Source organism: Periplaneta americana, chromosome 9 (assembly GCF_040183065.1).
Source record: "Periplaneta americana isolate PAMFEO1 chromosome 9, P.americana_PAMFEO1_priV1, whole genome shotgun sequence".
NCBI lineage: Eukaryota > Metazoa > Arthropoda > Insecta > Blattodea > Blattidae > Periplaneta > Periplaneta americana.
This window is the reverse complement of record NC_091125.1, coordinates 143204270-143226207: the sequence shown is the minus strand read 5'-3', so window position 1 is coordinate 143226207 and position 21938 is coordinate 143204270. Positions and strand designations below refer to the sequence as shown.

General features: G+C 36.5%; 1 protein-coding gene across 2 annotated transcripts in view; it reads right to left on the bottom strand.

Moving 5' to 3' along the window:
- The window catches only part of LOC138706585 (arylsulfatase B), a 115087-nt gene that overhangs the window by 29556 nt on the left and 63593 nt on the right, over nt 1-21938 (bottom strand). For both annotated transcript variants that reach the window (XM_069836076.1, XM_069836077.1), the window contains exon 2: nt 200-329. In XM_069836076.1, the coding sequence (XP_069692177.1) occupies nt 200-319 (120 nt within the window). In that variant the 5' untranslated portion in view covers nt 320-329. The remainder of the gene's footprint in view (nt 1-199; nt 330-21938) is intronic.

Sequence of the window (21938 nt, the reverse complement as noted above, 5' to 3'; positions counted from 1 at the left end):
TTAGTATTTTTCGAATGGGGTTTAGTACTGGTACAGTTGGGGGAGGGGGGAGGGTCAAAAACAAAAGTCTCGCGCAAAAGTGTTAGAAAGCCTGGGCACCACTGGCGTAGGAGGAAGAGATGGAGGGCATTACGATAGATATGTACTTTCATAATGAGGTCAGAGCAAGTACAGTATTGTAACAGTAAAATATCCTTACCAAATCGTCTGCCATGATAAATATAATATGTGGCCGCTGTGAGGAAGACCTGTGTCCACTGCACTGTTGCCAACTTTGAATGATAAGAATCATCGTGATTACTATCAGCCACTGCCCCATGGTCACAAATCTGCAAAATACAAATGTTTTTATTACTTTCTGAACACAAAAGTAGAAATAAAAACAAATTACAATAGAAATTGTGAAGGCACGAAGATTATATTATCATACTTTTCTACACATTGTTGGATGATCACGAACATTTGTCCACTAGCACCAGGATGCGATTTCTAAGTGGAGTAAGGGGATTTCCCCATCACTGCAAAAACTTGCCCCTTCTATTCATACAGCATTTATTTAAGTCAGAAAAAAATATATTAGTAATCTCCATCTAACTGCATTTTATAATAAATACTTACTTACTGCTTTTAGAGAACCCGCAGGTTCATTTCCGCCCTCACATAAGCTCTCCATCGGTCTCTATCCTGTGCAAGATAAATCCAGTCCCTACCATCATATCCTACTTCCCTCAAATCCATTTTAATATTATCCCCCCGTCTATGTCTCGGCCTTCCCAAAGGGCTTTTTCCATCCGGTCTCCAAACTAACACACTATATTATGCATTTCTGGATTCGCCCATACGTGCTACATGCCCTGCTCATCTCAAACGTCTGGATTTAATGTTTGTAATTATGTCAGGTGAAGAATACAATGCGTGCAGTTCTGCGTTGTGTAACTTTCTCCATTTTCCTGTAACTTCATCCCTCTTAGCCTCAAATATTTCCCTAAGTACTTTATTCTCAAATACCCTTAACCTCTGTTCCTCTCTCAAAGTGAGGGTCCAAGTTTCACAACCATACACAACAACCGGTATTATAACTGTTTTATAAATTCTAACTTTCAGCTTTTTTTAGAGCAGACTGGATGACAAAAGATTCTCAACCGAATAATAACAGGCGTCCACACTTGTGGAGTAATGGTTAGCACGTCTGACCGCGAAATCAGGTGGCCCGGGTTCGAATCCCGGTCGAGGTAAGTTACCTAGTTGAGGTTTTTTCCGGGGTTTTCCCTCAACCCAATACGAGCAAATGCTGAGTAACTTTCGGTGCTGGACCCCGGACTCATCATCTTCATTTCATTCAGACGCTAAATAACCTGAGGTGTTGATGCATCGTCGTAAAATAATGAAAAAGTAACAGGCATTTCCCATATTCTTATAAATACATGTGAATCTAATTAACCATGCAAAAATTATGCAAGGAAGAAAGTGTGGCCTAATGAACATTATGACGTAGGGAACTTAGGGTCTGGGATGCCGACTTGACGTGGCTTTTACTTGGGCTGGACACCGGACGGATCCGTTCACTTAGGCACGTTTTGGTCCTTGTATGTCCTTATATTCAATGATTGTCCAAATCCGACGGGTGGCCTGGGTGCCATTCGTGAACCCGACGCTGACAGGTGGTCAACCCTGCCTCAACTCCTGATAGAGCCAGTCCCATCCGCATACGAGTAGCCTGATGAGCTCCAGGAACCCGGAGCCCCAAGCCCTTCCTATATCAGCATAGAAGCCCATACTATTCCCGAGACTCCACCCCAGCCTATTTTTAATGTTGCGGATGATAGGTGAAATGGGGGAGGTGGACAGTGTTGATGGAATGATAGAGGGAAACGGGAGTACCTAGAGAAAACTCTCTGCAACGTCTAATTTTTCCTCCACAAAAATTCATCTCGACCTGGCCGAGAATCGAACTCGGGCCGCATGGATGGAAGGCTAGCGCGCTAGCACTGTAGCCACCATAGGTATGAAGTTCGTACCACAGCAGTAGATTTCAGTTGGGTACAGCGGAGGAGTACTGCTGCCGCCGCTACAGACGATACACAGTATGTTCACATAAACAACGCATAGTGGCATTCTGTGGAGCTGTGTACAGCCTGAATAGTTTGAAGAATACTGTTAATCTATATTAATATTTTAGGCTCTGAACAAAGTGAGTTATTCTGTTATTATTGTATTATTTACGTAATGTTAATATTATGCATGATTCCAAAAAAAGTAAACTCGACTGTTATTAAATAATTATGCAAATAGGAGTGTGTAACACGTTTATTTTTCCCCGGATTATTCTTCGTTAAATGTTGACGTCTCGTGCTGCTATGCATTCGCTTGCGTTACAGTCCAACTTCAACGATACGAACTTCCTAGCTGTCATTAAAATAGAAATGACAAATTTTCTTGAAAACAATTATGGCTTTAATATTATGTGCTACATACGAGATACAGTATTAGATTCACAAAGTAGTTGTTCACCTGATGATAGTACGATATAGTGTATCATATTTCAGATTTGCTCCAGTAACTTCTTGTGACGTAGAACGAAGATTTTCTGAGTATAATTTTTTTGAACATAAAAGGAGTATTTCTTCTGATAAAATGAAAATTTTCATTGTTATTTGTTACAATGAAGCTAGAATCATAATTGTATGTTTTTTATATGTATGGGTAAATTATTTTAGTTTGGGAGTTACGAAGTTAATAATTACAAATTATTGCTTTTTATATTATTCGTTTATTATTTTCTTGTTCTAAGGGTGTGGACGATTGGAGCACATGTTCGTCGTTCCGGTTCACTGACATTGAGAGATACTCTATTACTTTTCATTCGGTAGAGATATAGTCCAAGCTCACACAACTTAACGGTTTTGGTACCAACTTCCTAGCTCTAGTAGTCACAGACGAGGATAGGAAGTATGAACACAGACGTGTGAAGAAAGAGCCTGAGAGGTAGGCAGCTGATTTACGTTTCGCCGTTAATATTTGGGCTGTATCTTGTACCGTCTGACCGGCCACACTTGTTTGAGGTTCGTGTAAAGTTGCAAGAGAGATAACTCTAATTTTTCTGAGAGACTAGACCTCACCTCACTTCAGGATGCTACTTTTCCTGTCGCTGGATTGGAAGAGAAGGTCCTACCCCTATGGCTTGCGAGATCACCTGACCTGAACCCTGTCGACTATTTCCTCTGGGGATACTTAAAATCAATTGTGTGTGGAACCGCAGTAAGCACAATAGAGGAACTAGAATCATAGCCATCTACGATTGAACTCACCAGGGATCTTCGACAAGGTGGGACAGAACCTCGTACTACGTTGCAACGCTTGCATCGAGGTTGGTGGCCGAGATTCTAAACATCTTTTGTAAGTTTCAAAAGTAATCAATAAAAACAACGAGTAGCGTGAGACGGACTTTTAAAAAGCACAGTTCTGCCACAGGGTTCAAGAAATTTCCTTCCCAAGTCATACAACAGTAGGCTATATTACGCTACAAGGTTGGGAAGTGATTTTTACAAAATCGAAGAAAAGTTTGAAAAACGAGCAGAGGGAGTTTTTCAGTTTCCGAGATTTTGTAATGCACTTCACAAACGTGTATTGTACAGTATTTTTTACACGATAGTATATTTTCAGAATAATATTTTTAAAAAATCTTTATATACAGAGTGATTCACGAGGATTTACCGTCCTTTACGGAGCTTATTTCCAAAGACATTCTAAGCAAAAAATGTCATATAAGCATGGGTCCTATTCTCAATATTTACAGAGTTACGTTTCGTTATTGGAACGCATTGCTGTGAACGCGTGATCTTGGTCAGCGTGCAGTCAGCAGCCAGCGCGAACGCTACGGAAATCAAAGATAGCCGTATGCAGTTACGTAGCGCGACGAGTGCCGTTCACAAGCGTGCGGCCAAGTGTACTCAAGCGGACGGCGACTTTTTTTAAATGTGTTGTAAATCTCCAAGACTGTAAATTAGGATGCAAAATTGAACTGCAAATAATTAAGTCGGTGAAAGTGGTGTGATTTGTAATAATTGTTATAAGTGCGTAAAAATAATGTAATTTTCTAGTTAAAAGTAGAAAAAGATGTCTGTACGAAGCAACTAAGGAGTCCACAGCACATTTTTAGCTTCATAATACTTGCCAATTAGAGAAATGATACTTCTGAATGGTTCATTCTCTTCTTACCTTAAAAAAAAAAAAGAAAAGAAAACGTATTTTACAAACACCTTTAAATTAGTTTCATCTTGTATTGACTGTTCCGATAAGCTGACCAATAAGTAATAGAAATTCAATTAGACCGTCTCTGCTTATCTGTATTATAAATAATGTATAATAAATAAGGTCACACCAAAATACGCAAAACTAACACCCAATACCAGAAACTACGCATACGAAATGAAATTAAATTCTTACATAAAAAGAAAGACTCTCTCAGCAAGAAACTATACGACTTACATATACAATTGGCAAAATACTTAAAAAACACATGGAACTTAATAATTATATCGAAACAGTTCTGAGAAAATAAAACAATGAAATCAAAATATGAAACATTACAGAAAAAACTACACACACTAATAACAGGAAATAATCAACCAAATACAGATAAGCAGAGACGGTCTAATTGAATTTCCATAACTTTAAATTAGTATAACTCTGAAAATATTGAGAACAGGAACTATGTTTATATTACTTTTTTGCTCAAAATGTCTTCAGAAATAAGCTCCGTAAAGGACGGTAAATCCTCGTGAATCACCCTGTATGCAGTACCTACGTGCGTTAGACTATGAACAGCTGACAGATTCTCAGCAAGATGTTTGTCATAGGTGTCAGTAGATGGAAGGAATAGTTTTAATTACAACCTTAAAGCAGTTATTTGTAATATTTCAACATATTTATCCAGGTTGGTAACTCTGAATTCAGTAAAATCAACTTCCAATAGTGGCGGCCATTTGCGAAAAAACACACTATCGTGCAAAAATAAATTATTTGTAACACGTACTAAATGTACAGAGCAGTCAAAGTATATTTGCTGATGAAATAATTCATTTTTTTTGTAGCGTAGTTTCAAACAGGAGAGTTGCCAACATTGCTTGAGAGAATAATAATAATAATCTTCCTAATACTCTCAAAAAGTTCGTATTCCGTAACATTAGGACCTATTCATCCCCTTTATCTCAGTTTTCGGAGGTCATAATTTCTTACTGTTCTGTATTTCTTTCCTACCTTTGTCCTAGCATTTTTTTTTTAGTTTAATATTTTGTTCTCAATTTTATAATTAAACGAGTTGATAAGTAAGCTATCGAATGAGTTTCCTAATGTGAAACTCTAATGCGAACATAACCACAAAATATGTTGAGAAATCAACACGGAGATGCAAAGCTACAGCTAAACTGCGGCTGCAAAAATAGCGCCTTGTGTGTGAACAGACTCTGTCGCAACTTTTGCAGCGCTTGGGTTACGCAGCACGAAAAGTAGCGTGCAGCGCTCTACTTTTGGATTACGTGTGAACACGACACGCATCTTTTGCAGCTGCAGTAGAAAAGCTGCACAGCAAAAGTAACGACGTGTGACCGTACTTTAAGGGGACTGGGTACTCTGAATGTATGGCTGTTGTGTATAAGTGAAATAAGTGAAGAAATGCTACCATTTCTCTTCAATATTTGAATTTATCAATTTGCAATTTTTACACCATACACATAAGATTTGCAGGTATATTAAGGTTATCTTTCTACCTTTTATACTTAATTTTATATAGAAAAATAAACCATATAAACATTAATTAAATTTAAGTTAAAAATATGGTTATTTTAGTGGTTGAGTTTTTTGGACTTTTACATTGCTAATTTTTAAAAATTGTAGCACAACGTTTCGAAGAGTGGATCTTTCTTTGTCGTCAGGTGAAAAGCTAGCCTGTCTGACTGATCGACGACCGTCGGTTGGAGCGATATATAAAGACGGAACACATGATGTCATAAGCTGTTGTAACGTGAAATATAGAGAATGAAAAGAAGAATAAAAAGAAGAATTCTGTGATTGTAACTAAACTAATATATAGAATAATAACGCCAAAGACAAGGCATAATAGGCACTAATAATCAAGAGTGGAAATAGTGATGAAATAATGAAACAATAGGAAATAAATTATCATTTCGCACCGACCTGACGGTCGTCGATTTGTCAGACAGGCTAGCTGTTTGTAGCGATCCCCACAGTAGGTTTTCACCTGACGACGAAGAGAGATCCACTCTTCGAAACGTTGTGCTACAATTTTTGAAAATTAGCAATGGAAAAAGTCCAAACAAAACCATTAAACTATTCACCGTTGCTCTCCCCCCCCCCCTTCATTCAGATCAGTGGTTATTTTACGAACATTTTTCTCAGAAACTACCGAGGCTAGTACGCTGACATTTTTCATACTTCTATTTCATACGGTAGTGAAGAAATATGGCCACTTTCACATAGTTATCAAACTTATTATGGATTTTACAGCCAGAAAAGTATGAAACAAATATGAAAATTTTAAAATATTTTTTTTCTGGATGAAGGATAATTTTTTGTACTGAAAGAATATTCACAATGTGATGAAAATGGCGGAAATATATTCAACTGCATTGAAATGAGTTTGAATTTTTAGGAACCTGTAGTGCGAAGGGTTTCTGGGAAAAATGTTCCTAAAATACTTATGTTTTTTACTTAAATTTAATTACTATTTTTTCAAGTTTAAATTTGTTTTATAAAATCAAGTATATGAGAGAAAGAAAACACTGTACAACATGAAATTTGTCCTTTTATAAAAATATGTGTATTCGATGGTATTTTGTGGTCGCAAAAACGAATCTGCAGTTAGTTTTTGTCCAGCACGTACTAGTTTCTCCAAAATAAAAAGTTATTCAATGTTAGAGAAATGTTGCACTACTTTCACCTTACGGGATGCAACATGTCACTGAAAGTGCACTTTCCTGACAGGCACCTGGACTTCTTTCCAAGAAAAACCTTGGTGCTGTAAGCGATGAACACGGGGAGAGGTTTCATAAAAAATATCTACCTTCGAAAAGCGCTTCAGTGAAAGGTGGAATGCAAGTATGCTGGCTGAATATTGCTGGTCACTCATCAGAGATATTGCAGAAGCTGTCTAGAAACGTAAAATAAAAAAAAAAAACATTGTTATTTGTGAATTTTGGCCAAACAATGGTTGCTTTAGTCCACACCTGTGAAGTAACGGTCAGCGCGTCTGGCCGCGAAACCAGGTGGCCCGGGTTCGAATCCCGGTCGGGGTAAGTTACCTGGTTGAGGTTTTTTCCGGGGTTTTCCCTCAACCCAATACGAGCAAATGCTGGGTAACTTTCGGTGCTGGACTCCAGACTCATTTCACCGGCATTATCACCTTCATATCATTCAGACGCTAAATAACCTAGATGTTGATAAAGCGTCGTAAAATAACCCAATAAAAATATTAAAAAAATGGTTGCTTTATGTACTAGTGTAAAGTGAAGTGCGTGTACCATAAAAATGGTGTTAGAAAATTTTGTTTTTCAGAAATGAACTCAGCACCTCTAATTTAGTTAAAATTAGCCTACATAGTTTCATCTAAAGGACAGAAACAAAGCTTAAATTTGTTGTCCAGTGTAATCTAAAAGCCAAATATTCTTACAAATATTGTGTGTATGCTGTAAAAATTGTAAATTCATAGATTCAAAAGTTGAAGAGTAATAGCAAAATTTCTTCACTCATACACAACAGTCATACACTGGGACTACCAAGTCCCCTTACCCTTTATTCCACCTGTAAAACTGAAACGATTGTAAATAGGAGCCGATGTATTTTTTTATTTAGGTTATTTTATGACGCTTTATCAACATCTTAGGTTATTTAGCGTCTGAATGAGATGACGGTAATAATGCCGGTGAAATGAGTCCGGGGTCCAACACCGAAAGTTACCCAGCATTTGCTCATATTGGGTTGAGGGAAAACTCCGGAAAAAACCTCAACCAGGTAACTTGCCCCGACCGGGAATCGAACCCGGGCCACCTGGTTTCACGGCCAGACGCTCTAACCGTTACTCCAGAGGTGTGGACTAAATAGGATGTAACATTTTTACAAAACAACATTCAATGTCGGTTGTCAAGCCAGTGTACCGGCAAAATGTGTGAAGCAGCTGCCAAAAGGAGAAAGTTCCTTGATTCTGGAAGGAAAACGAAACCCGGAAGAGAGTCTGACTTAACATCCGTCGTCGGTTCTGAATACTTGGAGCAGAGTACCCGAAATTGGCAGTGCCGCGGGCACTCCTCGCCGGGCGGGGGCGTGGGTGAGTCGGCTGCTTAGGCCTGGACACGCTGCCCTGCCGGATGCTGGGTATTGTTTGCTGACGGCCCCTCCCTTCTCAAGAGAGCACAACTATGTCGCATTATGGTGTCACGTACAGAGCTGTATAAACGTCGGAAATGACTGCTCCGCGCCGACCTCTGATAATACTGACCCGCGACCACTTTTCCCAGCATGCCATGTGAACTGTTGAAAGCATTGCGAAGCTGAACACAACTAATCTTTCAGATGCGTAATGGAAATTGAACTGGCACACAAAGAGGGACGTTCCTGTTTTCCGACGTGTTATGTCTGTATGCAATGCAGCATGTCTTTCTATTTACACACACAGAATTTTTCGTAAGATTTGAGATCCATTTCAGGGATGGATTCAAGGCAGTGGCGGTTCCTCGGGGGAGGGAAGGGAGGAACGTCCTCCTCAATTTTTTTTTTCTTTTGAAAGTAAATACCAAATAAAATATGTGCCTTGAAATTCGAGGAAGATTCGATAATTTTTAAGTTCACAGCTATAAGAAAACCTCGGTTGATCGAGTTTTAAACGACGCGCGCTCATGTGCTGCTATAAAACTGTGAGAAAGATGCGAGATTGTTTGTGTAGAGGAATTTGAAAGGCATGTTGGTCCGACAAGTTAACAAATTTAAAGAAACAAATATCAAAGGTCCTTCAATAACTGTCTGTTCAAAATACAAAATATTACATTAGGTTACATGAACGTATCTTTGACTAGCGCTTTCGCTATTAGAATAGAAGTCTGCAAAACATATGCAGCTTAAAATTGAGACACAGACAGTTAATAGAATAACAAATTAAAATATTGTTTTGCATCAGTCATCACGACGTGGCAGCACATTGTAAAATCTGCAAAAATCAATAATAAGTTTTAGTGAAGGGACCTGTACGGAAACAGGAAGAGAATTGAAGTAACGAAAAACCACTTACGAGATATTTGGTGTTGGATTAGTAAAAAGAAGTAATGTTGCCTGGTCGGTAGCGTGGTGTGACTGGTGCAATGACACAATATAAGAAAACAGACAAATTTTGATTTATAAGCTGCATACATGTTTCTGCAGGCTTTAACTCCAAATTATTTTATATATTAATTTTGAGACCTCATGAAGGTTTAACCGTTATATATATATATATATATATACTGGGTGTTCATTTCAAAGTGTGTCATGACGTCACTGTTGATGAATCAGCGATTTGAAGCGAGTTTCAGCTTTTGTGTCAGAGAAGTTGCCTATTAATCAAGGCGTTCAATCTGAACTTGAGAACGTGTACGGTATAACTTGAACGTCGTAGCAACAGATGGCGGTCTGTACGGTCTGTGTGCTACCATAACCTCTTTCGAACTGTGTTTTGCGCGGGCAAGTCGTACGCAGGCTATTTGTTATCATCGCTTGCGTACGGCAACATTCCACAAAACAAATCAAATGCTCCGTGTCCATGTTGATCGTCGAACTTAATGTACGTAATCGTCTCAGCCCTCTCCCCATATCCCGACAGTAAGAAAAAACTCACCGCAGTACATGTTTCGAAACAGTTCACATTCCTACCACTACCGGCGTTACCATACGTATCGGTAAGTACTGTTCTGAATGAACGCCGTACTTTCTAGGCAACTTCTCTGGCACATAAGTAATACACCTTTGCGGAAGTGTAGGAATATTGAATTCTCTAGGCTCATCGAGTAGCCACATGACGGCATACGGCGAGCCATATATATATATATTCGACTGTTATAAGTCAAATTTTACTTGTTTTCTTATCATTGTAATTTTTTTTATATTCTCACGTCATGTACCTTAATATATTTCGATGTTACTTGTCCATCTACGTCTTTACATGAAAAGCTTAATATCACGCAAGTCTGACCTGATGATGCTATTCTAATAGCGAAAGCGCTAGTCAAAGATACGTTCATGTCACCTAATGTAATATTTTGTATTTTGAATAGACAGTTATTGAAGGACCTTTGATATTTGTTTCTTTAAATGTGTAGAGGAAAGTCAATCCATTCCTCCTTTACTGCAGTTAACACACATATACAACAGCGCGCTAGCGGCCAGAGAAAGAAGCAGACTTTTAAAGCAAGTAAATGAACCAAAGAGTTTGTATTACAAACTTGTATTACAAACTCTTTGAAATGAACGGATAGGGAGGAGATCCTCCTCTGAATCAGCGCATAGGCGGGAAATAGAAACAGACTAAAGTTTGTGTGATGTATCTTGTCTCACTGTGAAAAGGGAGAGTAAGGAGACATGTCTTACTTCGTCTGTATTGTTATGGTGATGGAGGGAGTGGAGCGATGCCGTCCATCCATCCAGTGGCGAAAGGGACTAGTTGATACATTTTGTAGCGCAAAATAAAATTACAAAATATCTCTCTTCGTACTGTGTAGTTCCGTCACTGAGCTTGTCTTTCAAGAAACTGAGTTCCGGTAGCCTGTACAATAACAAGGTTTTGAAAGGAATCCTGAAAATTTACAACCCTCCTATAATCTCTACCCTCATTTGAAGGGACTTGGTTTTATTGCTACTGAGACAAGATAAACCTTACCATGTATATAGTATATGCCGTTTGGTCGAGCTATATACAGTTATGGCCAGCACTGATTCAATGGATAAAGGGAAGAGAACTTATTAAAACTGTATCCATGTTAATTTTTAGATTTGTCTGAGAAATATAAGTGCATTATAAGAATGTAAGTTTTAATTTTAATGTTCATTTTTCACAAGTTTGCTTTTTTTATTCCAAAGGAATATTTTCTCAACTTTTTTTACGGAAAAGTGAAATTTTCAGATATGTTTGTTTAGTAGCCTTACAGGTACTAAAACAATGTTTTCGCAAATCTAATATACCGTAAATACGTATTACTGGAGAGAGTGTATTAAAATGTTTGAAAATATTCGCATGGAAAATGTTTGTAAGGAAATGAATTAACAAAGCAAATACTGTTACATCACAAAGAAAAGATATGTGCCTATCTGTTGGTAAAAGTCAGCTCTATACCTTCAGCAGATTTTGAGATAATTTAATATTCTGATAACAGAAAGTTGCGCACCAATATCACCTAAAAGCATAATGCGATGAGTTTTATTATGTAATATTAGTTACAGTTAAAACATATACCTAGTCAACTTTGCTTTATACTATAATATTGTTTTGATTACTTTTATAAGGCTAAAGATACCATCAATATCGATTTCAACTTAACATGTCATATTCAATGTCTTTCTTTGGGATAACACTTTCTTTATGAATGATGTGTTTAATTCACTTAGTACAGTATAGTTGTAGTTATTATGGAATTTGTGTGAATATTCCTTCTTTACTCTTTATTATGTTATTAACGTTTAAAACACAACTGCAATATTAGGCTAAGAAATAAGTGTTATTACTTTTGTTTTACAGACGATATAAAAAATAACAAACAGAAAGAAGCCATATAAAAATAACGACATAAAATTTCACGCTCCGTTTGAAGCTTGTGCACCACTGTTTTCTTAATCCAACAGGCTGCTTATTCCTCCTAGCATACCTAGCGCTTGATGCGCGCGCACGACGTCAAGGTCAGAAAAATGCGCTTTCTTTGACATCACTGTGTTAGGCCTATGCCTGTATGCACTGCAGCATGTGTTTCTATTTACACACACAGAATTTTTCGTAAGATTTGTGATCCATTTCAGGGGTGGATTCAAGGCCTAAAACAAATTAAGAAAAATCGATGTAGGCTTAATGATATGATATATTTGCCCATTATCATATATCTGTAAGGCAGTCCTGTTACAATTCTATATTACCCCAGATCTGCCTTGCTTTACAATTTTATTTTGTTGGGTTATTTTACGACGCTATATCAACATCTCAGGTTATTTAGCGTCTGAATGAAATGAAGGTGATAATGCCGGCGAAATGAGTCCAGGGTCCAGCACCGAAAGTTACCCTGAATTTGCTCGTATTGGGTTGAGGGAAAACCCCGGAAAAAACCTCAACCAGGTATACACCGTGTCCCGCTTAGAGGGATCGATAAATAAATGCTCACCAGTTAAAATCAGATAAAGATATCGTTGTAATTTACATCTGACAAGATAGAGAAACTGTCCAAGTTTATGCAACGAAGTTTGAAAACTGCTGCATGCGTAACTTTCGTTTGTTTATGTGTAATTTTCGTTTGTTTATTGCTAGGGCACTAAAACAAGCCTGGCGCCATTTTGTAGGAGGACACGTTATAGTAAACATGTGGACACCACAACATAAAGTTCAGTGCGTGCTATGGCTAGTACTGAATGTTTGGTGTGAATTGACGAGGAATTCCGTCATTGAACCATTCTTCTTCGTAGAGACTACAGTCACAGGAAACATGTATCTGGACATGTTGCAGAGATTTGCTGTTGGCCAACTTCCCCCAAGATAGGTTTTTCACAAGGATGGGGCCCCACCCAATTATCATCAACGGGTGCGTGAGTTCTTGGATGAAAAATTCCCCGATAGGTGGATCGGAAGACGAAGACTCCTTGCCTGGCCAACCAGGTCACCCGATCTGACCCCTTGGACTTTCTTTTTCTGGAGCTTTGTGAAGTATGCTGTGTACCAAAGAGGCAGAGCTAACACACTGAAGGAAATGAGGCAGCGCTCACAAATACAGCTGGGCTAGTGACTCCATAAATGCTACAGAACACTTGGCGGGAGGTTGAATACCGTTTAGATGTCTGCAGAGCAACTCAAGGCGCACACATCGAGTTGCATTGAGCATTCTCCGAAACTCTAAGAATTCTTACATCAAGTTATGTTAAAAGATATGTTAATAATAATAATAATAATAATAATAATAATAATAATAATAATAATATAATATTATTTACACTTGAAATGATCACTTATTTCTCGATCCCTCTAAGCGGAACATGGTGTACTTAATTTTAATTGTATCATTTCAAGTATTCTCATAGCATAATACGAAGGTATGCTAAGAAATAATGTCTGCTATTTTTTTGTCACTGTGAATATAGTTAAAAATATTAGTGATAGTACATTGTATTCAGTGAACTTTCTGCTTTCAGTAACGTAAGTTTCGTATCTCTGCCAGTAGAGAGATCTAGTTATAGTCTGAAACATGGCGGCGTGTACCAGCACTATGTCCATGGGTGGGCAACTCGTGCTCTCGAAGTGTGAACACAACCTCAGTGCAGGTAGAACGGACTCTGTACTGTAGTGTCTGTATACAAGTTTGCTGGCGTCTGCAGTAAGTGGCGGCTCGTTTTAAGTGAAAAACAATACAATCCCCAGATCATTTCCCTTTAGCGATGAGTCGAAAGAGAAAGCTTTTTTATTAAGAAAGGAGGTAAAGCTTGTATTATGTTCCATTAATTTTCTTACGCATGACATTTATGTTACAAATAAACACAGTAAAGGTTTTAGTAAAGAAATACTGTCTAGATCTGCTTTAGAATATCTAAAGGTAAAAATATGATATGAACAAGGTGAGACTGATATCAAATATCGTTAGCACGTTGTGCGTGCGAGTTACAGAATTGCACGACATATGATCGACTAGCTAAGACCATTTATGGATAAATTCGAAATGTGGCAGTATCATGTAGAACATAGACAACTTCACTTTCTTTGACTATAAACTGTCTTGAAGAGTGATAAGAAAATCTTCTTATCAAGTATAAGACCCTACTTCAAGCCCTACAGCAGAATTCACGGGTAAGTTTGGAGAAACACTGAAAATTGACAAGGAATCGAGATTTTTCTGAAATCCTTTTGGCTTACAACCGATAGAAGATCCTGAAAGTTTATTATAGCTTGAATTGATAAATCTACAGAACAGCACGCCACTCAGATTCCAGCGAAATCAGGAATCGAACTGTTCGTAATGCTGCCCAAGTCAGAATTTCCAAATATACTCTTTGCTTCCATCCATATATACTGTATGTCCTTGAGTCAGAGTTTAATACAAGAAAGAAGTGTAAAAGCTCTCAATGTACAGAAAGAGCTTAAAAGTAAATTTATTTCATCTGCCGTGACATGTGAAAAATACTTCCTTGAATTTGTTTCTTTGCGAATATAGACTATTACATTTCTGAGAACACAGGAATACTCTTTAATGTATAAAGACTTGTAAATTCTCGTGTTCTATGTTTCAAATAAGACATATAATAATAAATATTAACAAATAGTGCAATAATAAATAAATGTTGCAGCTTTGTTTTATCTTGAAAAGGTGTATTCAGGTTTGTTTCCAGTACTAAACTAACTTACAAAGCTAGGAAATAATATAATTTTGTTATGTGTGTTTAGGTACAGTCTGTCTAAAATTACTATAAATATTGTACCAGCGTCATTCTGAAATTCAAATCACGGCGTAGATATCACGACCACCTGCATAAGCCGTCAGAGCGCACCGTGGCAGTGAACTGCTTTTGCAGCGAAACTACAAACAACTTGTAACTGCTGCGGCTGGCTCCGTCTGTCTTTCTCTCTTTCAAGGTTTTTTAGCACTTTGTGAGTACGAGTTGCCCATCCATGACTATGTCGGTGCGTCTGAAGCAGCGTGTTGTGATCGAGTTTTTAACAGCAGAAAATGTGCTCTCGATAGACATTCATCGGGGTTTGAAGGCTGTTTATCGTGATCAGTGTGTTGACATCAGTACTGTGCAACTTAAAAATGGGTCACATTCCTACCATCTCTCCACAATATGAGGAATCACGCAAGTGAAGTGGTTAGGCACAAATTTTAAATTACTATGTTGATACTGCAACGAGATTGAAACCTTAGCACACGTCTTAGGTTCCTGTCAGCATGGAGAACTCCTGAGAAATTCACGCCATCATAACATCCGAAAACTAATAGCACAAGCCCTTAGAAAAAGGTCCTTCGAGATCCATGAAGAGGTGCACTGCTTGCGTCTGAAGGCGGCGGATTTAGAAGAGCTGGCATCGTGGCTCTAGACAAGACTAATAGTAAAGGCTTTATACTGGACCCAACTGTTAGATTTGAGATGAGCCAGACCCAACCATCTGAGGTCAACAAAGAGAAACAACAAATTTATGAGCCTACTATTCCGTATTTTCGAGAAAAATATCAGATGGAAGGCACCTGGGAAGTACATGGTTTAATGATTGGAGCGAGGGGCACCATCCCACGATCAACTGTAAACACTATCAAAACATTTGGAATCCATGACATCATTCCAAAAATAATTACTTCTAGCATTAAAGGGTCTGTGGCAATTCTGAAAAATCATTTATACGGAATATCATAATCCCCCCTCCTTTCTATCCGTTAGTGTGTGATTGTTACAATATATGTACAAATTTATTATTTCTTAAATTTAAGCTCCTAGTTCACATTTCAATTTATTTATTTATTTTATTTATTTAAATTTAAATATACAGAATAAAGTATATAATTACAAACAAACAAAAGAAATAGAAATAAAATAATACAAACAATATAAAACAGGAGATACAGTAGTATTAACAAAATTTGAGACCGAATGAGCAGCGCTCTTGTTCGGTCGCAGTTCAGATATAATATTAATAGGCCTATAAGAGAATATAAAATAAAATGGGAAATAGAATTAAAATTACAGTTACAGAAATTATATAATACAATATTCATATAAGAGAAATATAGAAAATAAAAAATAATAATAATAATAATAAAAATAAATAAGTAAAATAAAATTGGAACTAAAATTTAAATTACAGTGGCAATGGCAATATATAATATAATATTAACACTAGAGAAAATAATATCGCACGTGAAAAGTAGGAATATATATATATATATATATATATATATATTTTTTTTTTTCAAAATTATAGAATGCAAATATAATATAGGTTGATTAATTCATACACATAGGCTATAAATTTATTTAATCAAATTGAAGATATTAACACGTTTCTAATTTTCTTGTTATATGTTAGTGGGTTACATGTTAGAAGTTCTGGGTGTAATTTAGTTAAAGCATTGCACAACCCAGGGCCAAAATTAATGCTATGCTTTAGACCAGCAGACATTTAGGTTCTACTAATGTTAAATTAATATTTCGTCTTGTGTCATAATTGTGTGTCTGTAATACAAACTTATTACGATTTTTATGATAAAATTTTAACAGCGTATACTTATAAATTTGACTCATCCATTTTACTGTAATCGTTATTATTCTTATATGTGTGTTATTCTGTGTTTTTGGCAACCTAGGATGCCTGGGCAGACTATTTCTTGGAAATAAATTATATATACCTGATTGACCAGTTTCGATTTTATATCCATCATCTTCTGAGTTCCAGCGCTACCTGAGACTAGTCAATCAAGTAAAATAACATCATAATTTATAATGTTAACACAGTGGAGTGGTAATTTTTTTAAATATATGTAACTTAATAGTTCATCAGTTATTATACTCGTTTAAGTGTTAAAGGAGTATATTCAAGAATAAAGAAGAATAATGTGTTTGCTTTGCAACATTAGGGAGGTGCTGAAAAAGAAAAGAATCGCTGAAGGTTTAAAAAAAAAAATCAATAAACATTCTATGGCTGTCTGACAGGTTGTACTGTCGCATTACAACGTTAGAGAACATGTTGAGGTTCCGGATGTGTCAACCCATGACTTCATGAGATACGGAGGGATCTGTATGCTAATGAATAACTGACGAACAGTCCGTGGAAAATCAGAGGTCAAGCTTCTCTTGCACCCTGTATCGTTACCATCTTCACGTTTGATACCGACCTTGACTTGTTTCAATCATGATGTCACTTTTAAATCCGGTCTATAAGAAATAAATACTCGGTGTTTGTACAAGGGTGGACTGGAGACACCGGTCGAAGGAAACAACCTGTGATCCGCAGTTCATTTGCATCCGAGGTGAACCTTATGAGTCTATGGCCCAACCGTAGTCCAGTCAGCCAAAATAAATGAGATTCGATCTCCGACAGATTCTGTGAGACATGTGGTGGAAGAGGTAACTGCGCAGGAATTTTTCTCACAGTTTTAGTCATGTGGGGATTTTCTGTTCTTGTAATGTGTCATGGATGTATAAAATCTTAGTTTCGGAGCTATGAGTAGGTTTCAATATCATACGAAGAGTCCACTGCAAGAATGATGGATGTCGTTTGAATACATTTTGCAGGAGAAGCAACTGAAAGTTTGAAATGCTTAACGCTCAGAGCTTAACTGTGATCTTCCGATCATTACTGGACAATGACTATCAGTGTTAATGCCATATAACTCTCTATGTACATTCTATAGTATGTCTTAAGCTATGCATTGACAGTCTTGGTTAATTTTCGACAAGAAAGTGACATCCATCATTCTTGCAGTGGACTCTTCATATATTAAATAGGTCAGCCTCGGTAGCGTAGTTGGTATAGCGCTGGCCTTCTATGCTCGAGGTTGCGGGTTCGATTCCGGCTCAGTTCGATGGCATTTAAGTGTGTTTAAATGCGACAGGCTCATGTCAGTAGATTTACTGGCATGTAAAAGAACTCATGCAGGACAAAATTCCGGCACACCGGCGACGCTGATATAACCTCTGCAGTTGCGAGCGTCGTTAAATAAATTATAATTTTTATATCATATCATATCATATCATATCATATCATATCATATCATATATCACAATCTTTCTCGCTATCATAACTTAAATACTCGGTCACAATATGATAATACGCTAGAAATACCACTCCACACATCATCTCTTTATTCTTCATCTTTCACTGTTGCTACTTCTCGTCACTGGAATTCTCTGCCGAACTTCAATTTCTTATGTAAATTAGAAAAATATGTTACGATGAGTTGCCAGACCTAACGCGTTGCACATATTTAATGCAATGTATTTCACTGTATTTATTTATATTTATATTTCTTATTTTTATTGTGTAATCATGTAAACCGTGTTTATTTATCACTTAACACAATATGTATTGCACTGTGTTTTTATTATTATTATTATTATTATTATTATTATTATTATTATTATTATTATTATTATTATTATTATTATTATTATTAGAAATATTCGTTACGTTCTTACCAACATTTCCTATTTCAAATATTCCAATTCTTTTAAACAATCTTTTTGTTTCCGCAAAACGTATTTCGAGACTTAAGTGACATTGGGACTGACTTTGAAACTTCTAAATTTTTTGATCAATTGCTTTCAAATTCAGTGGATTTGTTGTATCTGTATATTTAAATAATAGTACCAAATTTAATCAAATTTAATGCATTGCCACTGGTTCCTTTGATATTAATTTTCACTTATTTTAATGATATTAAATTATGCGTAAATTCAAAACATCCTTGACGGCTTCAGAATTGTTATCGCGTATTAAAATTTTTTCTGAAGGTCTTACATTTCATGATTAAGTAAACTGTACATTAATTTTTAAATTCGAGCATTGATTAATGAGGTAATAGTAATATGCGTTACAAGAGCGGTATGTTGACGTTTTCATGTTCGAGGAAAAGATTGAAAAAGCGAAACGTAGTTGAGCTCTTTTAATTTCCGAGAACATGAAAACAAACATACCGCTCGTGTATCGTACATTATTTTGTGCGAAGATCGTTTATTACATACCTGAAAGAGGAATTTCTAATTAGTTGCAATGAAATCTTCATCTTGGGTTCTGTTTAATGACGGCAACTTTGGAATACCAAAATATCTATCTTCAACATTGTTGCTATAAAATGTTTTCTGTGTTTACTATACTCCAGCAGGCCGTGATATACGTCTGTCTTTTTTTTCCCCCCCAGTCTATAAATGCGAACTTAAAACAAACGGTAAGTTTATGTAACGATTTATTTTTCATTTTAATATTTTAACAATATTATTTATATAACATATTGCAGTAATAACATCGGCATCTGGAATCTCGTTAATTTTTTCACGGCTTCCTTAATGTTACGTGCATCACGAATGCAGTAACTTTTGTGGAGTAGTAGAGTTTACTTAATTTTTGCAAATATTTAAAAACAATAATTAACAGTGCAATTTAGGTGAAATTGCAGTGGTAAGTTTCCAATTTATAATTATTACTATGTTAAACGTCTCTAAAAACAATATGTTAAAAGCCTAAAGCAGTAAAATGAATGTGGCGCTTAAGCGGTAAGAAGAGGGAAATTGTTATGTGTGTTACGTTGGGAATACTGAATGTGGTATTTCACACTTACTGCGTATTGGTTTTGTGCGGAAAGCAAACAAATACGCACGATCTCGCACAAACATTTTTTTTTTAGAAATCCTAATTTTTGCTTGATAATTATATTTCATTTTTAAAAGTTAAAAATTCATATCATGAAAAGTTTTCAGTGAAGATTCCATGCACAGGTTTGTGTATTGGAATATGTTGAGTATTCTTGCAAAGTTTAATTCAAATCGCAGGAAATGTAAACCGCTGGGAACTTTTTTATTGACTAAAAACGTAGTTTTGAGAAAACGCAATTTTTAGTGGCTGTTTTAGGCTTAAAAGAGCTGCGCGTAGCTTTTTAAAAACTGTCGCCAAAAATCTCAAAATGGCGTGCGGAGGGTAAATATAGGACAAATGTTAAATAAATACATAAGGTACGTAAAGATTAATTTTTGGTCCTACAGAATATATCTGTTATGGTAACAATGATAATTAGAGGAAAAAAAAATTCGCTCCGGCGCCGGGGATCGAACCAGGGTCCTTGGTTCTACGTACCAGGTGCTCTAAGCACTGAGCTACGCCGAAGTTAAATCCACAGATCACTGGTACGTAGAACCAAGGACCGTGGTTCGATCCCCAGTGATGGAGTGAATTTTTCTCCTCTAATAATCATTGTTACCATAACAGATTCCGTAGGACCAAAAATTAATCTTTACGTAGATTCTTCGCCCAGCAGTGCATATTACTGTGGAATCTCGGCCACCAAGTCACTCAATTGAGTGCGCTCATTGTATAATGGCAGTTGATTTACAGTCTTACTAATAAATGGTGTATAGTTTTTATAAGACACTTATGCAGAGTTGAGACAGAAAACTTTACTAATAAACCATGCATAAGCAACGGATGTATAAACAGCCTATAACTATACAATAGGAATTGCTTTGCAGTAGTTATATACACGAAACCCCTTGTTTAAGCGTTGTATACAGAGAAAAAAATGGCCGCCCCTCTAACAGCTGTTCGTATCGACTGTCATTTTATGATGATGGTTGCCTTGTAACCATATAAGAACAAACCAAAGAGCACAGAAGAATTAGAATAATATTGCTGTAGCTTGTACTCTTTGAACAAAATATAATGTGGTAATCGATCAGAGCCAGTTGTACTATCGATACTTAACTGGAGCGCTCTACCGGATGCAATAGATAACCTCAGATATTCTATTACCTTTCGTAACGAAGTAATGACGAAACTATGACTATAGCTGTGTAACAGTTATACTGTTATACACGACGTATGTAGTGATTATTAGTAAGGAATTTACACACGACGTATAAACGAGCTACATAAGACAGTTAAACACCTGAATATAGAGTTTTTATTAGTAAGACCGCTTATGTCAACATATATGTCGAAGTTGGAGTCAGGCCACAAAGGTAAAACACTAGAGAAGAGAGATTCGATCCGGCGCTGTGGATTGAACTTCGGCGTAGCTCAGTGATTAGAGCACTTAGTACGTAAAACCAAGGACCCTGGTTCGATCCCCGGCGCCGGAGCGAATTTTTCTCCTCTAATAATCAATATATAAGGTAGCCTAACTATTTAGGTACATAAAAAGAACAAAAATACTTATTTATTCCATTTTACCAAAAACTCAGTCCTAGCGTCCCTAGAAGGGTTTCTAAGGCCCAATTGTATAAAAGTCCCTGACTAAAGATCAACTTTGATCGAAGATCGAAAAATGAACCGAGTTCAGACACTTCTTCTATTGTATAAAACTTTTCTGGTTAAGTTCACGTGAAAAGGATTTGGCAACATCGCATAAACAGGTGAAATATGTGATGCGCGGACCATTTGTACAAGTTTGTTCAGTGTTGCCAATCTAGCGACTTTAACTCTTTTTCAGTAACAATTTCTTTTAACTTTTGTATTGCTTAAATAGGGGGTTAGCGAATTTCTTAGCACCCCATAGTGACAAAATTTAATCTTTCTTTGTTGATTAATGAGAAATCTAGCGACTTTACAACTACTTTTTGGCGACTTTCCGTACACACTGTTGGAGACACTGGTTTATTTGTGCAAAGTAAATAATGGCGGACAATAAGAAGAAGATTGACTGTTCTCCAAATTGTTATCATGTTATGGTGTTTGATACTGCTAAACATAATAAAGCTTTATAAAACGACAAATTGAAAATTTATGAATGCACCTAACACATCCATTAATAATTAATGGTTGTTATAAACATAATATAATTATAGGTTATGTTATTTGATACTGCTGAACACGATAGAGCCTTATAAAATATAAGATTGTTTGTGTATTAAGGCAAGAAATTGAAAAAAATATATAAGTGTAACTACCATATCTATTAATATTAATAACAATGGTTATTCTATTTGCACAGTTTGCCACTCGTATATTTGAAACAGAA